The 23,029-nt window shown below is 45.3% G+C and overlaps 2 protein-coding genes across 3 annotated transcripts in view; one reads left to right on the plus strand and one right to left on the minus strand.

Annotated features, from left to right (window-relative positions):
* Positions 1 to 6,257: 6,257 nt before the first annotated feature.
* LOC101270095 (NACHT, LRR and PYD domains-containing protein 7) overlaps positions 6,258 to 23,029 on the minus strand; it is a 62,610-nt gene continuing 45,838 nt past the window's right edge. Inside the window, exon 6 of the mRNA XM_049703385.1 lies at positions 6,258 to 6,983. Coding sequence (XP_049559342.1) covers positions 6,803 to 6,983 — 181 coding nt within the window. The 3' untranslated portion in view covers positions 6,258 to 6,802. The remainder of the gene's footprint in view (positions 6,984 to 23,029) is intronic.
* On the plus strand, positions 10,489 to 21,743 carry FCAR (Fc alpha receptor). Of its 2 annotated transcripts, none has more exons than XM_033411936.2 (4): positions 10,489 to 10,608; positions 11,208 to 11,243; positions 15,522 to 15,806; positions 21,053 to 21,743. In XM_033411936.2, exons 1-4 carry the CDS (start codon positions 10,575 to 10,577, stop codon positions 21,280 to 21,282), a joined length of 585 nt encoding a protein of 194 aa, XP_033267827.1. In that variant the 5' UTR covers positions 10,489 to 10,574; the 3' UTR covers positions 21,283 to 21,743. The 2 variants fall into 2 exon arrangements, with proteins under 2 accessions (XP_033267827.1, XP_049559500.1); XM_049703543.1 differs by lacking the exon at positions 15,522 to 15,806 and adding an exon at positions 18,077 to 18,364 and having other exon boundaries at positions 10,495 to 10,608.

Below are 23,029 nucleotides of genomic sequence, written 5' to 3' on the forward strand. Positions count from 1 at the left end.
GGGTAATTTCTCACTGAATTTCTTTCTTATTGCTTTATAATTAACATACAATATTATACTAGTTTCAGGTGTACAACATAGTGATTTGATATTTTTAAACATTATGAAATGATCACCACAATAAAACCAGTTACAATCTGTCACCACACAAGGTTGTTACAGTATTATTGACTATATTCCTTATGTGTACATTACATCCCCATGACTTATTTCTTCTACAGCTGGAAGTTTGTACCTCTTAATCCCCTTTACGTATTTCATCCTTCCCCCCTCCCACACTCCCCTATGGCAACCACCAGTTTGTTCTCTGTACCTATGAGTCTGTTTCTGTTTTGTTTTGTTTGTTCTTTCGTGTTGTTTATTTTTGCTTTTGTTGCCCTTGCCTAAGGAGACATATCCAAAAACATACTGCTTTCTTAACGCCTTATAGATTTAAGAACACAGCTTTTTCACCTCCTCGGTTAAGTTTATTCCCAGGTATTTGATTCTTTTTGAAGTAATTCTAAACAGGATTGCTTTCTTGATATTCTTTCTGATAGTTCATTTTTAATGTATAGAAAAGCGGAAGATTTCTGTATATTAATTTGGTATACTTTACTGCAACTTTACTGAATTCATTTATTAGTTTTAATAGGTTTTGGTGGAGTAATTAGAGCTTTCTATGTATAGTATCATGCCATCTGCAAATAGTTACTTCTTCATGTTCGGTTTGGGTTTTATTTCTTTTCCTTGACTAATTGCTGTGGCTAGGACTTCTACTACTATGTTGAATAAAAATGGGGAAAGGGAGCATCTTCTCTTGTTCCAGATCTTAGAGGAAATGAATTCAGCTCTTCACCCTTCAGTATAATGGTACACTAAAGGACTTTACATCATGATCCAGTGAGATTCATTCCAAGGATGCAAGGATGGTTTAACATCCATAATCCAACCAATGGGATACACCACATTCACAAAATGAAGGACAAAAACTATATGATCTTCTCAATAGATGTAGAAAAAAACATTTGACAAGATTCAACACCCATTTATGACAGAAACTCTCACTCAAGTGGGTATAGAAGGAACCTACCGCAACACAATACAGGCCATGATGACAAGCCCACAGGTACCATCATACTCAATGGTGAAAAACTGAAAGCGAACCCTGTAAAATCAGGAATAAGACAAGAGTGCCCATTCTCACCACTCTTCTTCAACACAGTATTGAAAGTCCTAGACAAAACAATTAGGCAAGACAATGAAATAAAAGCCATCCAAATTTGACAGAAAGAAGCAAAACTGTCACTATTTCTGGTTGACTTGATTTTATATGTAGAAAACCCTGCAAACTCCAACAAAAATTATAAACAAATATAGTAAAGTTGCAGGATACAAAATCAATATACAAAAACCTGTTGCACTTTTATTCACTAAAAATGAGCTAGCAGAAAGAGAAATTAAGAAAACAATCTCATTTACCATTGCAATAAAAATAATAAAATACCTAGGAGTCAATTTAACTAAAGAGGTCTCAGAGACCTGTACATTGAAAATTATGAGACACTGTTGAAAGAAACTGAAGACACAAATAAATGGCAAGCTATTCTGTGCTTAGGTGTTGAAGAATATAACATTGTTAAAATGTTCATATTACCTAAAGCAATCTACAGATTCAGTGTAACCCCTATCAAAATCCAAAGCACGTTTTCCATAGAAATAGGACAGAAAAAAATTCTAAAATTCCCATGGAACCAGAAAAGACCACAAAGAGCTAAAGCAAGCTTAAGAAAAAAGAACAAAGCTGGAGGTATCACACTCCCTGATTTCAAACTATCATCACAAACCATAGAAATCTAAACTGTATCACAGTGGCAGAAAATCAGATACGTAGCTCAAAGAACAGAATTGAGAGCCCAGAAATAAACTCACACATATATGAGCAATTAATTTACAACAAAGGAGCAAAGAACATACAATAGAGAAGGAATAGTTTCTTCAGTAGATGGTGTTGGGGACTTCCCTGGCGGTCCGGTGGTTAGGACCCCGTGCTTCCAATGCAGGAGGCGCGGGTTCAATCCCTGGTCAGGGAACTAAGATCACACATGCCGTGTGGCACGGCCAAAAAGTAATAAACAAACAAATAAATAAATGGTGTTGGGAAAACTGGACAGCCACACCAAAAATAAAAATAAAAATAGACCACTATCTCATACCACACACAAAAGTCAACTCAAAATCCATTAAAGACTTGAATGTAAGGCTAGAAACTTTAAACTCTTAGAAGAAAACAGAGTACGCTCTTTGACACTGATGTTAACAATATCTTTCCAGATCTGTCTCCTCAGGCAAGGAAATAAAGGCAACAATAAACAAATGGGATTACATCGATCTAAAATCTTTCGCATGGTGAAGGAAACAATCGACAAAATGAGAAGACAACCTATGGAATGGGAAGAGAGAGTTTCCAATCATGTATCTGACAAGGGGTTAATAACAAAAATATATTTAAAAAACTCATACAACTCAACAACAAAACTACAACCAACCTGATTTTAAAATGAGCAGAGGAAGGGAAGAGACAGTGTTTCAAAGAAGACATACAGAAGGCCAACGGGCATGTTGACAACATGTTCAACATCACTAATTATTAGGGAAATGCAAGTCCAAACCACTATGAGACCTCGGCCCTGGTGGAACGGCTATTATCAAAAAGGCAAGAAATAAAAAGTGTTGGTGAGGACGTGGGGAAAAGCTATTCTTCATATACTGTTGGTGGGAATGTAAATCGGTGCCACCACTGTGGAAACCAGTATGGAGGCCCCTTGTAAAATTAAAAATAGAACTACCATATGCTCTAGGTATTCCACTTCTGGGCATTTATCGATGGAATAGAAAAACACTAATTTGAAAAGGTATATGCACCCCCGTGTTCATCGCAGCATTATTTATGATAAACAAGACATGGAAACAACCTAAGTGCCCATCAACAGATGAATGGATAAAGAAGATATGATACATCGGGACTCCCCTGGTGGCGCAGTGGTTAAGAATCCGCCTGCCAATGTAGGAGACATCGGTCTGAGCCCTGGTCCAGGAAGGTCCCACATGCCGTGGAGCAACTAAGCCCGTGCACCACAACTACTGAGCCTGCGCTCTAGAGCCCACAAGCCACAACTGCTGAAGCCCATGTGCCACAACTACTGAGCCTGTGCTCTAGAGCCCGGGAGCCACAACTACTGAGCTCGCACGCCCAGAGGCCGTGCTCCGCAACAAAAGAAGCCACTGCAATGAGAAGCCAGCGCACCACAACGAAGAGTAGCCCCCGCTCGCCGCAACTAGAGAAAGCCCGTGCGCAGCAACGAAGCCATAAATAAATAAATAATAAATAAATTTATTATTGCGTTTTCATTTCCTGTAGGTTAAACTGTGATTTTTGTTGTTGAGATCCTTGATGGAACATATTCCAGAGACCCATGGATCCCCTCCTTTCCTTCAACCTACAACCATCCCTCCTTCTCCCCTATATGCTCCTCGGTGCTGGGGAATCTGCTAACTTGCAGAAGAGGATGGTCTATAAAACAGAAGATGTAGGATGGGATCCATGGGTTTGTACAGGATCCAGAGAGTCAGTGTACGCCTGGGGCTGTATGTGGGATGTTTTTTTGACTTATTGGGGTAGACAGGCTGAGCAACCTCGGGTATACCACTACCTTTTTCTGGCTTTGGTGTCCCTGTCAAAGATGTGGGGATCTGGAAGAATGCCCCCAAAAGCCTTGACTCTCTTCCATTTGCAGATGCTGCCACTGTGGACCCAGAGCCCATGCAAGACCGAATGATGAATGGCGAGGTGAATCCTCCCAGCCCAAACAAACCCTCACCATAACTTGAGCCCTTCCACATATCCAGTGCTCCTGCCTTCAGATATCATGTCTCAGTACATCATTCTTACCCTTCTCCTCTCAGGACCCTACAGCAGAAGACACACAGGATGTGATACATGCCCACATGAACTGCTGCACCCTCTCAGAGACGATATTCACTCCCATTCCCCTGAGCCCTACGTCCTCCTCTGAGTCCAGTATCTGCATGGGACTCAATGTAAACCAAGACCATGCTGAGACCTGACCTGGCCCCAGGCTCTGAGCACACAGAGTGTTACAAAGCAAGGACCTGGACCTCTTCTTAAAGGGGCTCCTCCATGGACACTCTTCCTTCTCCTCAAACCCAGGCCCCCAGCTCTGAGGCTCACAGTGGAGTCTCAAGACTTGTAGGATGGTCTTCAAAATCCCACAACCCCTTAGTCAGCTCCCAGCTATTCTATTCTAACTATCCAGCCATTTCCGGATATTTTATTGCACTCACCCGCACATACTGGATAGCAAATCACTATCATCCTTTTTCTGAAATTCCACTGAAGCAAATCTAGAAAGTCTGCCAGTTGATACTTCAAACTATTCAGTTAAAACAACGACAGCAACAACAACTATTCTGTAAAATTTTACAAAGATGAAGTATAAAATGAACTTAGTTACAAAACAGAAACAGACTCACAGAATGAGAGAACAAACTTATGGCTACCAGGGGGGCAGCGTGGGGGGAGGGATAGATTGGGAGTTTGGGATTGACATGTACACATTGCTATATTTAAAATAAAATGCCTCAGAACCTTTTTTTTTTTTTTTTTTTTAAGATTCCATACATATGTGTTAGCATACAGGGGCAGGACAGGAATAAAGATGCAGACCTAGAGAATGGACTTGACACAGGGAAGGGGAAGGGTAAGCTGGGATGAAGTGAGAGAGTGGCACGGACATATACACACCACCAAATATAAGGTAGATAGCTAGTGGGAAGATGCCTTAGCATGAAAAAATAAAAGCAATGCAAGTAGGTTAAAAAAAAAAAAGATGAAGTATATCCTGTTTGAGGTATCCAGTATGGTGGCCACTAGCCATACAAGGGTACTTAAATGAAAATTAGATGAAATTAAATAAATTTTAAAATTCAGTTCCTCGGCTACACTAGCCAAAATTCAAGGGCTCAGAAACCGCACATATCTGCTCACTGCCACACGGAACACAGCAAACACATGACACTTTCATCGTGGCAGAACACAATAGCTGTTCTAGATTGATGACGCCAATGTGAAGACAGAATCCATATTCTCACAGAGCTCAGTCTGATGGAAGAGACCCACAGGTAAGGATGATACTTAACATAGTATTACGAGATGACCATACCTAGTGGAATGTAAGTAACAAGGAGAATCTCTTCCTGGAAGGACTTATCACCTCTTAACTCCGTGAAAATTTCTGCCGGATATATTTTCACCCAGACTCTAAGGATATCACCTCGTGCTTACACGTTTTTTTTTAGCACCCATCGTTTTCTGGAAAGAAACCACACATCTATTCTTAGTACACAATACACTCAGGAAGGTGGCTTTTGCGGAACTCTCCAATCTTACCCTTAATTTTTTATTTTCTAATTTAATCAGTGTCTTCACAAAGAGCCCACAAACTACTACATACAATAAACTAAATGGAGTTAATCTTTAAAAAATTGTGGATCAGCTATGTTGTACACCTGAAATGTATATAATATTGTCAATCAACTATACCTCAATTTTTAAAAGAGAACAAAATCCTGCCATTAGAGAACATGGATGGACCTGCAGGGTATTATGTTTAGTGAAGAAAGTCAGACAGAAAAAGAGAAATACTATATGTTTTCACTTATGTGTGGAATCTAAAAATCAAAACGAACGAACAAATATAACAAAACAGAATCAGACTCACAGATACAGAGAACAAACTAGTGGCTGCCTGAGGGAAGAAGAGGGGTGGCGGGGAGCAAAATAGGTGAAAGGGATTAAGAAATACCAATGACCAGTTATAAAATAAGTAAGTCACAGGGATATAACGCACAGCACAGGGAATATGGTCAATACTTGATAATACTTTGTTATGGTGTGTAATCTATAAAAATATCGAATCACTGTGTAATACACCTGTAACTAATATAATATTGTAAGTCAACCATACGTCAACTTTTAAAAATTGTTAGGTGTCCAAGGAACTTGGAAATACACACATACAGGGAAAAGATGATACAGTATAAGGAAATCCATAAATTAAAAAAAATCATAAAATTGGCATTTTCAATAAAAAAAATTTACTATCATAAAGATGGTTGAGCATTCAAGATAAAATATAATGTTTGGGAATTTTCTTAAACGTAGGAAAGAAGAAATAAGAAATTCTATGAAAATCATATCCAATATGAAAAAAGAAAATAATTCAATGTACCAAGGTAATAGCAGATTAGATATTGAAGAATAAATTTCTGGTAAACTTAACAATGTCGCCATAGGTGGGTTGAGTCAGAGATTACGTTTCAAGCCCGGCCATTGTTAAATGATCTGAAGAGACAGCTCTAGTCCGAAAATCTTCCAGGAAGCCCAATTCCTCCCTCAGCTGGGCCCCCCACACTGACTTTTTTAAGGTAAGAAGAGCCCGTGTGAGTCACCTGTCCGTCCCGTGGTCAACTTGTACATGCCATTAGTTGGGCCACCATCATAACATCCTGTGTGCTTTTCAGGTTTGCTGGGTCACCGCCTTCTGTTCAGCAGAAGCAGTACTGTGCTGCCCACCATCACCAGCCTGGCGTGTCTTGGTGGGTCCTGGAAGGGAAGGCAGGCAGGGAACTCTCTGGTGGACACACTGGGCTGGAACACTGAGTCCTCCACAGCAGAGAGCCCTGCTTCCATGGGGGCCAGGTAGACCTTGACGGCTGAGTTCATCTTCAGCTGAGCACAGTCCTAGCCAACGAGGCTCCCAGGCCAGGTGGAAGCAGGAGTGGGGGGCCAGGTCTTACAGGAGATGGACTGTCCATCATAAGTCTTTCTTTCCAGGGTTCTTCTTGAGCCAGAGGATCTGGGCACAAGGGGGTGAGTCTTTTCCCCAAACCTTGGGTTGCCATCCACCTCAAGTAAGACCTTCCTGTAATAGGAGGGGATACAGCACAGAAGGTAGGGTGATGGGTTGACGGTGGGACGTCGTAACAATATGAGGGTGAGGCTCTTGGGAAGTAGAAAGTGGCGGCCCAGGAAAGTCTAGCCCCCAGTTCTGGTCCAGAAACCCTTCCTAGACACTCTTCTTCCCTCTGCTGAGCCAGGCTCTAGGGCACCAATAGAAGACTGTGATGCTCAGACCTGGTGTGTCTGGGAGGAATCGGTGTCATCTCTAGAGTGAGGGAAGGAAGCAGTGCCAGGAGCAACAGCCCCTCAGAGGACAAGGCAATAACTCAAGTCCTCCAGCAGTTCCATGAGAGCAGGCACTGCAGGTACTACTGCTGCTGTCCTGCTTTCAGAAGAGGGGGAGAACCTATACCACGCCCCTGAGACTCCAGGAGGTTGTGCTGTAGGCTCCACCGTGTCACGTGTTTCTCGTGTGAGCTGACATCGTTTCACTCAACGCAGGTTACTCTTCTATTCATTGTCTACTCTGTCTTGTCGTATGCAACTAATTTTACATTATCCACATCTAGTAAGAGTCCGCGAGTCGGCACTTGCTCAAAGTTCTCAGCAGATGTTCTTCTTGTAGGAGATGCCATGTCTCTGTGGCGTAGGAATCTCCATGGGGCATGGGTTCCCCCGGTTTGGAAAGGAGCCGTAGAGACGTGGGAAGGAGGAGGAACCTCTGAGCACAGGGAGGGGAAGGGGCTCCCCATTTTCCTCTCTAAGCTGTGCCTCCTCTCCCCCAGGTGGTCAGGACAAGCCCTCCCTGTCAGCCTGGCCAAACCCTATGGTTCCTCAAGGACAGCATGTGACTCTTCAGTAGACCCCCATCTCGGCTTTGACAGGTTCAGCCTGTACAAGGATGATGGAGCCCATGTCCCTGGGCTCCCAGGCATAACATTTCAGAACAGCTTCCTCATGGGCCCTGTGACCTCAGCACATGCAGGGACCTACAGATGTCACGGTGATTACAGTCACTTCCCCTCTGTGTGGTCAGCACCCAGCGAGCCCCTGGAGATCGTGGTCACAGGTCAGAGAGCTCTTGTCCAGAATGGCTACCCGTTGAGCCAGTCTTCCTAATCCCAAAGTTTCCTGGTGGAAGTGTCAGTCAGGGTCCAGTCAGAACAACAGGAAGTGCTCCCAGTATTGTAGATAAAAGAGTATTTAATGCAGGAACTTGGGTACTAGAGTGGGCAGAATAATTGTACCCCATGATGCCCACATCCTAATACTCCAAATCTAGGAATGTGTCATGTTACATTCCAAGGGAGACGAAACTGGATAGGGAACTAATGTTGGTAAGCAGTTGACCCTGAGATGGGGAGATTATCCTGGGTTATCCAGGTGGGCTCAGTGTCATCACAAGGGCCCACATGAGAGAAAGAAGGAGGCAGGAGCGTGAGCATCAGAGTAACAGCGCCTAAGAAAGCCGCCACCCACCAGCGCTGGCTTCGAAGATAGAGGACAGGGTCACGAAACTAGGAATTCCAGCTGCCTCTCCAAGCTGGAAAAGGCACGGGGACTGATTCTCCCCTAGAGCTCCAGAAGGGAACACAGCCCTGCCGACACCTCGACCTTAACCCAGTGAAACCTGTGTCAGACTTCCGACTCCAAAACTACAAAATCATAGATTTGTGTTCTTTCCAGCCACCACGTTTGTGGCAATTTCCTACAGCAGCAATAGGGAACCAATACAGGTATCCAGGTGACGGATAAGTTAGGAAACCAAACAGGGGAAGTGAGGCTACCCAGCAATAGGTAAGAGCAGGATGCTGGTGCCACCACTAGGCTGGAGTGACATAAGGAGGGGGCAGTGTTCATAGTGCCGGTCTCAGGGGTGCCCCACGGAAGCAGGGACCATGAAGAAGGCACGGACATGGCAGGAGATGAGCCCCTGCCCTGCCCCCCGTCCACAGGCACAGGCTGGAGGGACACTGAGAGGTGCTGTAGTCCCTGCCTTACTGCTTAATTTTTACCTCCTACCAGGGGTTCTGATGTGTCAAAAAGAACATGAACCTGGAGGCTTCCCTGGTGGTGCAGTGGTTAGGAATCCGCCTGCCAATGCAGGGGACGCGGGTTCGAGCCCTAGTCCAGGAAGATCCCACATGCCGCGGAGCAACTACGCCCGTGAGCCACAACTACGGAAGCCGTGCACCTAGAGCCCGTGCTCGGCAACAAGAGAAGCCACTGCACTAAGAAGCCCGCGCACCGCAATGAAGAGTAGTCCCCGCTCGCCGCAACTGGAGAAAGCCTGTGCGCAGCAACAGAGACCCAATGCAGCCAAAAATCAATAAATAAAATAAATAAATTTATTTAAAAAAAGATAAATAGGGCTTCCCTGGTGGCGCAGTGGTTGAAAGTCCGCCTGCCGATGCAGGGGACACGGGTTCGTGCCCCGGTCCGGGAAGATCCCACATGCCGCAGAGCGGCTGGGCCCGTGAGCCATGGCTGCTGAGCCTGCGCGTCTGGAGCCTGTGCTCCGCAACGGGAGAGGCCACAGCAGTGAGAGGCCCGCGTACCACAAAAAAAAAAAGAGATAATTTCTAAGGCTCCAATGTATAGCATGGTGAGTATCATTAACGATACTGTATTCTATACTTAAAAGTTGCTGAGAGAGTGGATCTAACCACATACACAAAAAAAGAAATGGCAATTATGTGAGGTGGTAGAGGCGTTAGCTAATGCCACAACGGACCTCGTTTTGCAGCACCGAAGTGTATCAAATCAACATATTGTGCACCTAAACTTACACAACGTTATGTCAATTATATCTCCATAAAGTTGAAAGAAAGAGTGACGCCTTGCAATGAAAATGAGACAGCCAGTAGGAAGTTGATGTGAAATATCTGACTTCTCATACTTGAAGAACTAGTAAGAGCCAGGTATCTGTGACCAAATTTGTCTGTCCATCTGTCTATCTACCTACCTACTTACTTATCTACCTATCATCTAATTTATATTCTCTATCAATCCATCATCTGTCTAGAGATTACAGGTTTAAATATAGATACAGATATAGGAAGTTCTTTCTTCAGAGATGGTGAATACCTCCTGAAAAAAAATTCCCCTGCATGCTGGCATTGAGGTAATCCAAAGCATAAGAGTACACTGCCTGCCTGATTGAGCCCAAACTTGGTCCATGAATTCCGGGGAGGACATGTGCATCCGTAAGAGCCAAGGCCACTTGGCTTTTGACTGACGGGTCAATGGAGAAATACCTCTGTCTGTATGGTACCCATCTAATATCCTGTCCCAAGCTCTTCCATTTAGATGTGGGATGTTGTCCAAAGAAGGATTTGAGCCCCATTAGACACTGGTGGTTAAGGAAAACACTCACTTCTCATCTGAAACATAAACAGGGAGATTGATCTCCTCTTAGACGCCACCCAAGAGCTCCCCAGAATGAAGTTCTTTGGAAAGGAACCATTCCTGTGGAGTAATAGATGTAGAAATTCTCTGATGAGGAACTCTGCTGTCATATTTCCTGTGGATCTTACTGTCTCATGAGAACCTGTCATCTGCTGATGTGCACCAACAAGTGGCTAACGGGGCTGAGGCTGGCTGTGTCGGAACCATGACCCCCAGAGACACCACCCTCTTCTGCCTCGGTGAGTCCTCAAATGCAAGTGGGTTAGAGGGAAAGATGGGGGGATCCCCAAATAGTCAAGGTCTCTCTCAACATGAGAACTCAGTGATTTTAGGAGCTGCAGAGAAGATTCTTATCTCCTTAGTGGAGAGAGATGGTCTTTGCCCAGGTATCTGTAACTGCATCTGCCCAAGTCCCAATTCCATGCTAGCCTGTAAGGCTCCATGATCAAGTGGTCAAGTTGACCTTGTGGGGTTCATTCAACCCATGCCATGCTGTCTGGAGACCCATGATGGTTCCAGAGTTCCTACAGATGAGAGCCTCAGGGCTGGAATCTGGAAGATAAAACTAAAAGATGTCTTGTCTACTATGTTTGCTGTAGAAGAAAGAAAGGTCACCTGTGGGACTTCCCTGGCAGTCCAGTGGTTAAGAATCCACGCTTCCACGGCAGGGGGTGTGGGTTCGATCCCTGGTCAGGGAAATGAGATCCCACATGCCCTGTGGTGTGGCCAAAAAATAAAATCATTTTAAAAAATGACACCTGTATGTCATTATGTTGGGTGATTTATAATAGAGACTGGAAATGTGCAGATTGAGTTTTCATGAATGTCTCTCTTCCAGTGCTCTGTCTTGGCCAGAAGATTCAGGCACAGGATGGTAAGTGTTCCCCTACGTCTCCTCCAGTCGCCCTCTATCCTCATGGCAGCTCCAGGATAGAAGAGCAGGAGACATGGTCCAAAGCCCAGATGAATTCCAATTTTATCCTTTGTTCTAGCTGTCTCTGCTGTGCTCCCCTTGCGTAACTTCCACCTCACTTTGGTCTCTTGGGATCCCTCAAACGCATTGTGCTCAGACCTGGATTTGGCCTTTGCCTCTGTTAGGCTGACTGTCCGTCAGAGGTGTGCATCTTACTGAACGTTCGCGACTGCAGGGATGAGAAAGTCGGGAACCATCTTCCGTCGTCCAACAGCCTCCCTATATCAAATGTACCTGCTTTCACAACCTAACTCTCCCCACTGCTATCCACTTTGCTTCATTTAAAGGGACACTGCCTTAGAGAACTTTGCGCAAGTAGCTTCAACTCTCAGAACCAATTTCTTTATCTATAAAAGAGAAATAAAAATAATAATGGAATCTATTGGATCATTGTGAGGCTTAATCGAGATAAACCATGTAAATAAAGTAAGTTACGTATTTGGTAAGTGTGTTACCTGTGATGATGAGGATGAAGGTGATCATGGGGGATAAAAAAGGTATTTGGACTCTATATGAAGGCCCAAGTCTCCACTTTCCTTGATTCATTACTTTTTTTTTTTTTTTTTTTTTGGCTGTGCTGGGTCTTTGTTGCTGTGCGCGGGCTTTCTCTAGTTGTGGTGAGCGGGGGCTACTCTTCATCGCGGTGTGAGGGCTTCTCATTGCCATGGCTTCTCTCGTTGTGCAGCACAGGCTCTAGGCGCCTGGGCTTCAGTAGTTGTGGTACGTGAGCTCAGTAGTTGTGGCTCACGAGCTCTAGAGCACAGGCTCAGTAGTTGTGGCGCACGGGCTTAGTTGCTCTGCGGCATGTGGGATCTTCCCTGACCAGGGCTCAAACCCATGTCCCCTGCATTGGCAGGCGGACTCTTAACCACTGAGCCACCAGGGAAGTCCTGATTCATTACTTTTTTTTTTTTTTTTTTTTTGCCGTACACAGGCCTCTCACTGCTGTGGCCTCTCCCGCTGCGGAGCACAGGCTCCGGACACGCAGGCCCAGCGGCCATGGCTCACGGGCCCAGCCGCTCCGCAGCATGTGGGATCTTCCCGGACCGGGGCACGAACCCGCGTCCCCCGCATTGGCAGGCGGACCCCCAACCACTGCGCCACCAGGGAAGCCCCTGATTCATTACTTTTTAATGCTAATTAATAATACAACATAAGGTTTTCTGAGAAGACGTACTTACTTTATTTACTCTCCTATCTTCCACAATGAGTAAGCCAAGTTCTATCTACAATGGATGCTTAAATTATAAATAGAAATGTGACTTTGGGCTAAAAAATAAAATAAAAAATAAAGGGACACTGCCTTAGTCGCACCCTCCTGTAGAACCTGCATGTTCTTCTGTAGTGCAGTACTGAATTGCTACTGTACATTCTGTCACCCCAACTACCTCGTCCTCCTAAGGGGTGAAACCGCTTGTCCATCCATGGCTCCTTTCTTCCAGTTCCTTCTAAAGACTGTAGCCTGGATTATTTGTGTCTTTAAAATACGAATATATTTACCTCCCTCTTAAAGGTCCTCAGTAGTCAATCTTCAGATAAAACTACCCACTTCCCCAGGTCTCTCAAGCTCTGCCCACCTGGCTTGTGACTACCCGTCCAGCTCACCTTCCACTCTCCCTCTGACTCTCTCTGCTTTTCACCCGTGCCGACCTTAATTTAGCTTCTCCTTCACTCCTTGCACCTTACTAACTCGGGGATGTCCTCCATTGTCCTTCTATCTAACTGCAAGGCTCCGAACGTTCCTATCCACGTTGCCTAGGCAATTTTTTTTTTTAAGGCTGCACTGGGTCTTAGTTGCAGCATTCTGACTTCTTAGTTGTGGCATGTGGGCTTCTTAGTTGCAGCATTGCATACAGGATCTAGTTCCCCGACCAGGGATCGAACCTGGGCCCCCTACGTTGGGAGCGTGGAGTCTTACCTACTGCGCCACCAGGGAAGTCCCTGCCTAGGCAATTCTTACGCATCCTCACATAGCAGCTGAACGCTCGAGTTTGTTACCAGATCTCCAAGTTCTACACCTTCAGAACTGCTGACCACACATCATGACCTACAGCTGCATCCTTGTGTATTTTTTAAATTAATATCTGACTTTTTTCTATATCATCATTCTTACAGGTAGGGGTCTGTTTAGGTCAGCATTTCTCAACCTCGGTACTATTGACATTTGAGACTGGATAATCCTTTGTTTTAGGGGCAGTCCTGTGAAGTATAGGATATTAAGCAGCATCTCGTCCTCTACCCGCTACGTGCCAATAGTATCTTCCACCACAACTGTGACAGCCAAAGATGTCTCCAGATATTGACAGACTGTCCCCTGGCAGGGACAATTGTCTGTCTCCTGTTGAGCGCCACTGGTTTAAGCCATGATAGTAGATAAACAATGTGCTGAGTTAATGGAGGCATCTCTCTGTGTATCTCGGAATAACAAATACATGGGAGGTACTGGTGAGTGAACGATACTGAACATAAGGAAGTCCTGCAGGGTTCGTCTTGCTTCACAACAATCCTGCTGAGGACGACAACCTCCCTTGTTTCCCCCTTCACAGAGCTGCAGTTGAGCACATCACTGTCAGGTCTAAAATAGATGATACACCTTGACAAAGGGAACCAGCAGATTCTGAGTATCCCTCCCCCTGTCTGCTAGTTTCTGTATAGGGGTTAAAGCCAAGGACAGAAGTCTTCAACATGCAAAATCCCTCGCTTAACGCCACTCCGTGTGAATGCACTGGTGCCAAGAAGCTAACCCGCACCTTCGGGGACCCCGAAACATTTCCAAATCCCGTTCCATCCTAAATCGCACTCCCAGAGCGGGAGGTTCCAAGCCCCAGCCTTCCCGCCCTCTCTCACAGAACTAATCATCATATCCGTCAGACACTTGTTGGCTGTCCCCCACATTGCATTCTCTAACTGCTGCAGGAGAAACAGCTCTCCCCCATCTGCAGAGGAGCTGGAGGGAGAGAGTCCTAGTTTGCAGACCAGGCTGCACCACTCTTCAGTTTGTGGTCTTGAGCAATGGGCACGGTTTCCCCAAGCTTCAGCACCCTTACGTTAGAGTGAAGAGCAGAACTGCATTCTCATAAGGATTACCATGGCAACAAAACACCAAACAAACTGCCGGCCAGACCAGCGGTTGCTAGGGACTGCAGAGAGGGTAGGATTAACGTGGATGGGGTCTCCTCTGCGCGGCCATGAAAATGGAAGTAGACGGAGGTGATGACTGCACGACACTGAATGTACTGAATGCCACCGAATGGCATACGTTAAAAATGGTTAACTTTACGTTATGTAAATTTCACCTGAATAAAAAATACATATAACAAGGAAGGAATTCAGTTCCTCAAAAAATCCTTCAGTTCTTAAAAGCTAAATGTCCAATCCAGTAATTCCACTTGCATATATATAACAAAAGAAATTGAAAGCAGGGATTCTAACAAGATATTTATACACCCACGTTCATAGCAACATTATTCACAATAGCCAGAAGGTGGAAACAACCCAAATAGCCATTGACATGAATGTATAAGTAAAACGTGGTCTATACAAACAGTGGAATATTATTCAGCCATAAAAAGGAAAGATATGCTGACATGGGCTACAACATGGATGGGTCCTGATGACATCACACGAAGTCAAATATGCCAGACACGGAAAGACAAATATTGTGTTATTCCACTGACGCAAGGTACGCAGGATAGGGAAATTCATAGAGACAGAAAGTCAGTTAGAAGTGACCAGGGCCTAAGGAAAGAGAGAGTGGAGAATTACTGCTTAATGGTTACAGGGCTTTTGTTTGAAATCATGAAAAAGTCCTGAAAATAGATGGTCGTGATGTTGCACAATATGGTGAGTGAATTAACGCCACTGAGCTGTGCACTTAACATTGGTTTACTGCTGCTTCCCACTAGCTAGCTATTTTACATTGGGTAGTGTGTGTCGACGCTACCCTCACTTCGCCCCAGCTTCCCCCTCCCTTGCCAAAAAAATGGTTTAAATAGTAAATTTTGTGTTTATGTAACACATTTTATTTCACCACAATTAGAAAATACTAAAAACAAGTATTTTAAAGGCAGGAAATATAAGTCCATCACACCTTAATTTATTTGTTCCCCCCATAGTGAAAGAAAGAAGTATGGTTTCTCCATGGCAGGGCACCTGAGTCTGGGCTCTATTTTCTTCTAGGGAATCTTCCCATTCCTACCATATCTGCCACGCCCGGTTCTGTGATTCCCTGGAATGAGTCTGTGAAGATCCTGTGTGGGGGAACTCCTGAGTCTTTCCTGTACCAACTGGAGATCCTGGGAAACTCCACATACAAAGTGGTGGAGAAGAAATTGGGATTTCAGAAGACAGCTGAGTTTGTCATTAAACGCATGGATACTAATACTGCAGGACGTTATCAGTGCCGATACAGAAAACAGTACAGCTGGTCAGTGCATAGTGAAGCCCTGGAGCTGGTAGTGACAGGTGAGGCCTGTCTCTGACCCTCAGGCTCTTTTTCCTTGCTTATCTTTTCAGAGATGCTATTTTTAGAACAGTTTCAGATTTCCAGGGAAACGGAGGAGATACAACAGAGTTTCCACACACCCAGCACCCAGGTGCACACATTTTCCTTTACTATGATACACCCCTTACCATTAATGAACCAATACTGATACATTATAATGAGCCAACGTTCATTGAGACTTCCTTCGTGGTTACCCAACATCCTTCATCTCTTCTGGGATCCCATCCCACACTGCATTTAGGCGTCGTGTCTCTTTAGTTCCCTCTTGGCTGTGGAAGTTGCTCAGACTTTCCTTGTCTTTGACGACGTCGACAGTTTTGAGGGGTGCTGCTCTGGTGTTTTGCAGGACGCCCCACTATTGGAAGTTGTCTAATGTTTTACTCATGATAAGACAAGGGCTATGGATCACGGTGAAGACGACCACCAAGGCCCAGTGCCATTTTTTTTTTTGCGCTACGCAGGCCTCTCACTGCTGTGGCCTCTCCCGTTGTGGAGCACAGGCTCCGGACGCGCAGGCTCAGCGGCCACGGCTCACGGGCCCAGCCGCTCCGCGGCATGTGGGATCTTCCCGGACCGGGGCACGAACCCGCATCCCCTGCATCGGCAGGCGGACTCTCAACCACTGCGCCACCAGGGAAGCCCCAGTGCCATTTTTAATCATATCATAGCAAGGGTACGTACTATACCAATGACTACGGCTGTTGACGCTGAGCTCGCATACCCGGCTGAGACGGTGTTTGTCAGGTTTTTCCACTGTAACATGTCTCTTCCTCCCACCCTCCCTTTCCATGTGGAAGGAAATCACTATATGCAGCTCATACCTAAGGAGTGAGGAGTTATGCTCCTGCGGTATGCGTCCAGCCCTCAGTTTGAAGCTCTGTCCTCAGGGTGGCCTAACCCCGTGTTTCTAGAAGGTTGCACCCTGAGTTTCCAGGTTCTTCTACCTTTTCTTCTTATACAAAGAATAAAAAGAATATCCTTCAGCCCCTGCCATAACTCCTCAGACTCTCTGGATACCATTCCCTCTCTTCCCCAACATATGGCTTGTGATACTGTGACTTATACTAAGAAACATATATTTGGTCTTCATCCTCGTTCCTGGCACAGAGCTCCCCAAACCCTTGGGATTCCCTAAGCGATGAGCAATAAAGGTGTCTTCATTTTCATAGGAAATCCCTGTCAACCACACCTGAGTTTATGTTAATGAGGTGACTTTTGGAAAGCACCTAAGGATGGGGGCTGGTTGCCAGGGGTCATGGGACAGTTGGAACTTTCAGCCCCACCTCACCTGACTTCCAGAGAGGGCAGAGAGGCTGGAGGTTGAATCAATGGCCAAAGACTTAAAGAGTCTTGCCCACGTAACGAAGCCCTATGCACCTCTTCCATCTGGCTGTTCCTGATACATGCTTTCATAATAAACCAGAAATCCAGTAAGTAAACTGGTTTCCTGAGTTCTGTAAGCCACTCTAGCAAATAAATTGAACCCAAGAACTGGGTCCTGGGAACTTCTGATTTACAGCCATTGAGTCAGAAGCACAGGTGACAACCTAGACTTTTGATTGGCGTCTGAAGTGGGGGCGGTCTTGTAGGACTGAGCTCTTAACCTGGAGCCCTAAACCTGGGGGATCTGACGTTATTGCCAGGGAGACAGTGTCAGAATTGAGTTGACTTGGGCTTCCCTGGTGGCGCAGTGGTTGAGAGTCCGCCTGCCGATGCAGGGGACGTGGGTTCGTGCCCCGGTCCGGGAAGATGCCGCGGAGCGGCTGGTCCCGTGAGCCATGGCCGCTGAGCCTGCGCGTCCGGAGCCTGTGCTCCGCAACGGGAGAGGCCACGACAGTGAGAGGCCCGCGTACCGCAAAAAATAAATAAATAAAGAATTGAGTTGACTTGTGAGATGCCCAGCTGGGGTCTCATAATTGCTCGGCGGTGTGGGGAGAAACCCACACGCTGCAATTGGGAACAGAATCGCGTGGCAGTTCTGGCTTTTAGAGACTAGATCGCTGTCTCTCGAAGCTGGCATCTCATCTGCTTGCTTGATCAGCTCTATCTACAGTAACTGGGGACAGAGTATAGATCCTGTAGTAGTGAGATGGGATGTTACCGCCTCCCATTCCATTGCAGCCGGAAATGTCAGCTTCTTCGCTTCTCTTAGCATGGATCCAACATGAGTGGCGGGGATCCAGGGGGATGACACAAAATCTTGCTAACAGCTCACTCTCTGCTCCTTTAGGCTTGTATGACAAACCCTCCCTCTCCACCAATGGGTGCCTTGTGGTGATGCCAGGGGAGAGTGTTTCCCTCCGGTGCAGTTCAGCACGCATCTCATTCGATAGATTTTCACTGAGCAAGGAGAGAAGGGCCGTTCTGTCACAGCACCAAAACGGGGGACGCTGGGGTGACTTCATTCTGGGTCCTGTGAACCTCAGCTTCTCAGGGATCTACACATGCTACAGTTGGTACAGTGGCAGCCCTTATGTATGGTCAGCCCCCAGTGATGCCCTGCAGCTTGTGGTCACAGGTAAGTGCACCCCCGCCCACACGTGTGTCCTCTTCCTCAGGGCTCTGGCTGACTGTTCAGGGCCTTGGCATCAGGCAGGAATACAAAGAGATGCACTAAGAAAGAACAGTGGGGCAGGAGAGAGTCACTACTCAGAGGACCACGAAGAGAGAAGAAGCACTTCTCTATCCATTCTTCTGCTGAGGGCCATTGAGGCTGCTTCCATGTCGTGGCTATTGTGAAAGCACTGCAATGAACTCTGGGGCGCATGTATCCTTTCGGACCATGTCTTTCTCCAGATATATGTCCAGGAGTGGGACTGAAGGATCATACGGTAGCTGTAGTTTCAGTTTTTTAAGGAACCTCCATACTGTTCTCCACAGTGGCTGTACCAATTTACATTCCCACCAACAGTGTAGGAGGGTTCCCTTCTCTCCACACCCTCTCCAGCAGAAGATGTGGTATATATATACAATGCAATATTACTCAGCCATAAAAAGGAATGAAATAATGCTATCTGCAGCAACATGGATGGACCTAGAGATTGTCATACTGAGTGAAGTAAGTCAGACAGAGAAAGATAAATATCGTGTGATATCGCTTATATGCGGAATCATTTCTTTAAAAAAATTGACACAAATGAACTTATTTACGAAACAGAAACAGACTGACAGACTTAGAGAACGAACTTATGGTTACCAGGGGGAAGTGGGGGGATAGTTAGGGAGTTTGGGATTGACAGGTACACACTGCTATATTTAAAATGAATAACCAACAAGGCCCTACTGTACAGCACAGAGAACTCTGCTCAATACTATGTAACAACCTAAGTGGGAAAAGAATTTGAAAAAGAATAGATACATGTATAACTGAAATCACTCTGCTGTACACCTGAAACTATCACAACATTATTAATCGACTGTACTCCAATATAAAATAAATACTTTAAAAAATGAAAGAGAGAGAAGCAGCACTTCTCACCCACACCACATTTGACTTTCACATCCTCTCCTTGAGTTCTCCAGTGTCCTTTGAAAACACGTGGCCTGTTGAGAAAGGAGAGGCCAACGTTTGGAGTCACATTAAGGGGTGTTGTTGAGATAGCAGATGCCAGACACAAGCTTTGACGAATCCACTTCCTTTTTCACACGCTTAGTTGCAGCTGAGAATCCTGAAACTAACCTATAATACTAGAATCCACTCGGAGTGGGTGGCTGAGGAAGACTCTAAAAAAACTCTATCGAGGGACTTCCCTGGTGGTCCAGTGGTTAAGACTCGGTGCTTCCACTGCAGAGAGCACAGGTTCCATCCCTAGTCGGGAAACCAGATTCCAGATGTCGTGCTGTGCAGCCAAAAAAAAAAAAAAAAAACCCTCTATCAAGAGCTTCATTTTTGGGAATTCACTAGTGGTCCAATGGTTAAGACTCGGGGCTTTCACTGCCATGGGCCCGGATTCAATCCCTGGCTGGGTAACTAAGATCCCGCAAGCCACGCGGCGTGGTCAAAAAAAAAAGTTTCATTTTTATGTTGTTTGCACGCATCACTGCCCAGAGGGAGAAAACAAAGAGTTATAGCAGAGAAAAGCAGCTGCTGACTGCTGAGTGGGAATGACCACACCTGTCTCTCTTATGTACCTTGTCCAGTCATTCTACAAGCTCAGCAAATATGATAGTCATGGCACTGTAAGATCATACAGACAGAATGGTCTTTTCAATGAATGTTGCAGGGACAATGGGGAAACAGTGGAGGAGGAGTGAATTTATTAGCCTTTTCCTTTAGAGTAGATAATCAATGAATCTTGTTTTAGAAATCACCTCCTATCCAACGTCAAGGTGGTATTAATCTTCTCAAACTTGAAACATTTTGCACTTTGCAATTAGGAACTCCAAATCCACTTGGAACTGATTTCTGTATTTTAACAGGAAAGAGTTACTAGGATTTCTCAGCATTGTAATTTCACACTATTTTATTACATCCTTGAGAGGAATAGAGGCCCATGAAGTCCATAAAACAAATGGAGAAATCTTTTTAAAGGTTCAGTGAACAGAAATGTCTGGTGAAAGGTCACACAATAGTGGAGATTAATTTTCCCTAAGTTTTTGCGTTCTGTTTTTTTGTTTTGTTTTGTTTTGTTTTTCGTGTTTTGTTTCTTCGGTGGCATGGCATGCGGGATCCTGGTTCCCTGAGCAGGGATTGAACCCGTGTCCCCTACAGTGGAAGCACAGGGTCTTACCTCCTGGATGGCCAGGGAAGTCCCAAAATTTTCTCTAAGCTTATCTGAAATGTTTCTCCTACTTGCTTCCCAGACACCAGCCATCCTGTACCCTTTGTCATGTATGAGAAAGGAACACACATTGTTATGTGGGGTGAAGATGACGTAGAGGAGAGACTTTCAGACTCTGGATCCATGAAGATGTTGCAGGGACATGATTAGACAGTCACTGACACTGCCACGTGAGGAGGGAATGAAAAGCAAACACAACATGCTCATACCCACCTCCTCCCCGTTTTACAAGACTCCCCGGGGAACCACACCCTTGGACCTACGTTTAATGTGAAGTAGGGTGCTCATGAATGCATGCACGTGTGGAGGAGGGGGTCCCAGTGAAACCACAAATAGGGAAATGAGCTCCCCTTCCAGGGCTCTTGGGATGGGATGGAATGAAACATGACCAGTGATCATTCATCTCTTCTAAATTACGTCTCTAGATACCACGAACCAAGATTACACGATGGAGAACTTGATTCGAATGGGCATGGCAGGGCTGTCCCTGGTGGTTCTCTTGGTCATTCTGGCTGAAAATTGGCTTGGCCATCAGGTTCCACACAAGGAAGACCAGCAAGAACTGCCTGAACTGAGCTGCAGTAGACAGAAAACTCAGACAGAATGGACCTTCGGGCTAACTCCAAAGGGTCACCAGGTAGACACCAGGCACTGAACACAACAGCCAGCACCTGTGGAGTCCTGGAAAGCTACGTGGAGAACACAAGGGAGAACGCAGTACTAACAAGCTTGGATCCCTTTGCAAACCAATCAAATGGTATTTTCTTATATGAATCTGATATATTTGCAGCCCACCCTGCTAGACTTTGGTGATAAAATTCTCAGTACAGGGCCTTCCCTGGTGGTGTAGTGGATAAGACTCCACGCTCCCAATGCAGGGGGCCCGGGTTCAATCCCTGGTCAGGGAACTAGATATACCACATGCATCCCGCAACTAAGAGTTTGCGTGCCACAACTAAGGAGCCTGCCTGCCGCAACTAAGGACCCCACGTGGTGCAACTAAGGAGAGCCCGCCTGCCGCAACTAAGGACCCCACGTAGTGCAACTAAGGAGCCAGCAAGCTGCAAATAAGGAGCGCATTTGCCGCAACTAAGACCCAGTGCAACCAAATAAATATTTTTTAAAAATATCAATATAATCTTTGCTTAACTCTTCCTGTGATAAAAAAAATAATGCAAAGCATTCTCAATTCTCCTTGCTGACTGTTTTTCACCCCTCCTCCACACAAGTTCTGGCTCATACATTCATTTTGTCTTGAACTTATCAGCAAAACCAAATACCATTACATCCTCCTGATAGAAGACCTTAACACCTAGAATTCCATTAATTACAAAGGCTAATAATTAATTATGAATACTGTCCACTCAACGTACCATATATTCCACGCCATAACTGTGCTTCTAGCTTTCCCTACAGTAACATTTGTGTGTTAACACATGCTTTTCCGACTCTTAAGAAGACTCTCCTGTTCTTATGAAACTAACCCACTTCAAAATGTCTCATGCCTCCAACGCAAAGTAAACAGACTTGTGAAAGCAGCCGAACAAGCATCTCCTTTGGATCATCTCAGTACTTCAAGCTACTCAGTCTATCGATTCATCCTTTTGTAGTATGCATCATGACGTCTAGGAAACATGTAGTACTGGATCTATTTATTGAGATCATGAATAAATAAGTTAGTGACTGAGCCAGATAAACAAGGAAATGTTAGTGGCTGAGCCGAATAAACAACACGGAAGTGCCACAGTTGCAGAGGAGGACTAATGAGAGTCTTTATATCACATCCAAACCGACCAGAGAAATGCAAGGCAGTTTGTTTCCAAGAGAGGGAAAAGATTAGCTTCACATACGTGGTTTTGTCTATGGTAGGGCCTCGTTTGGAAAAGGGGTTCCGAGAATAAAAGGGCCCTGCACTCCTAGGAAAATGATTGATCTTTCTGTAGCCGCGATGACAAGCGGCCAACAGAATGGGTTTATAACCCATCGTCAATGACCACTCACGTTGGCCATTCAACCAATCAGACAGCTCCCTGCTTCTAAATGTCAGCCAATCAGAAACAGGTTCACTCCAGTAACCACACCGGTGAGAGACAGCCAATCCAAATAGACTCCGTGGAACAAACATGCTTTTACGGATAATGTTCAGACCAGAAGAGCCCCTGAAAATCCACATTTCCCAAAAACTCTGTATAGGATCAGTAGTAGGCTCTGCTCAGAGACACTGTGTCTGGCCAGCATAACTCTCCCTTACTACAGTAATAACAAATTCGGCTTTGCCTTCTTATTTCAGACATTGAGTAGCGAGTGCGTTAGCCTTCGGCAGTTTATGTATTAGACTGATTTAAGTTAAGGTCTTTGCTTAAGGGCAAGGTGTATGGCGGCTTATAATCCATGACTTTAAG

The sequence above is a fragment of the Orcinus orca genome, chromosome 20, assembly GCF_937001465.1.
Source record: "Orcinus orca chromosome 20, mOrcOrc1.1, whole genome shotgun sequence".
Taxonomy (NCBI): Eukaryota; Metazoa; Chordata; class Mammalia; order Artiodactyla; family Delphinidae; genus Orcinus; species Orcinus orca.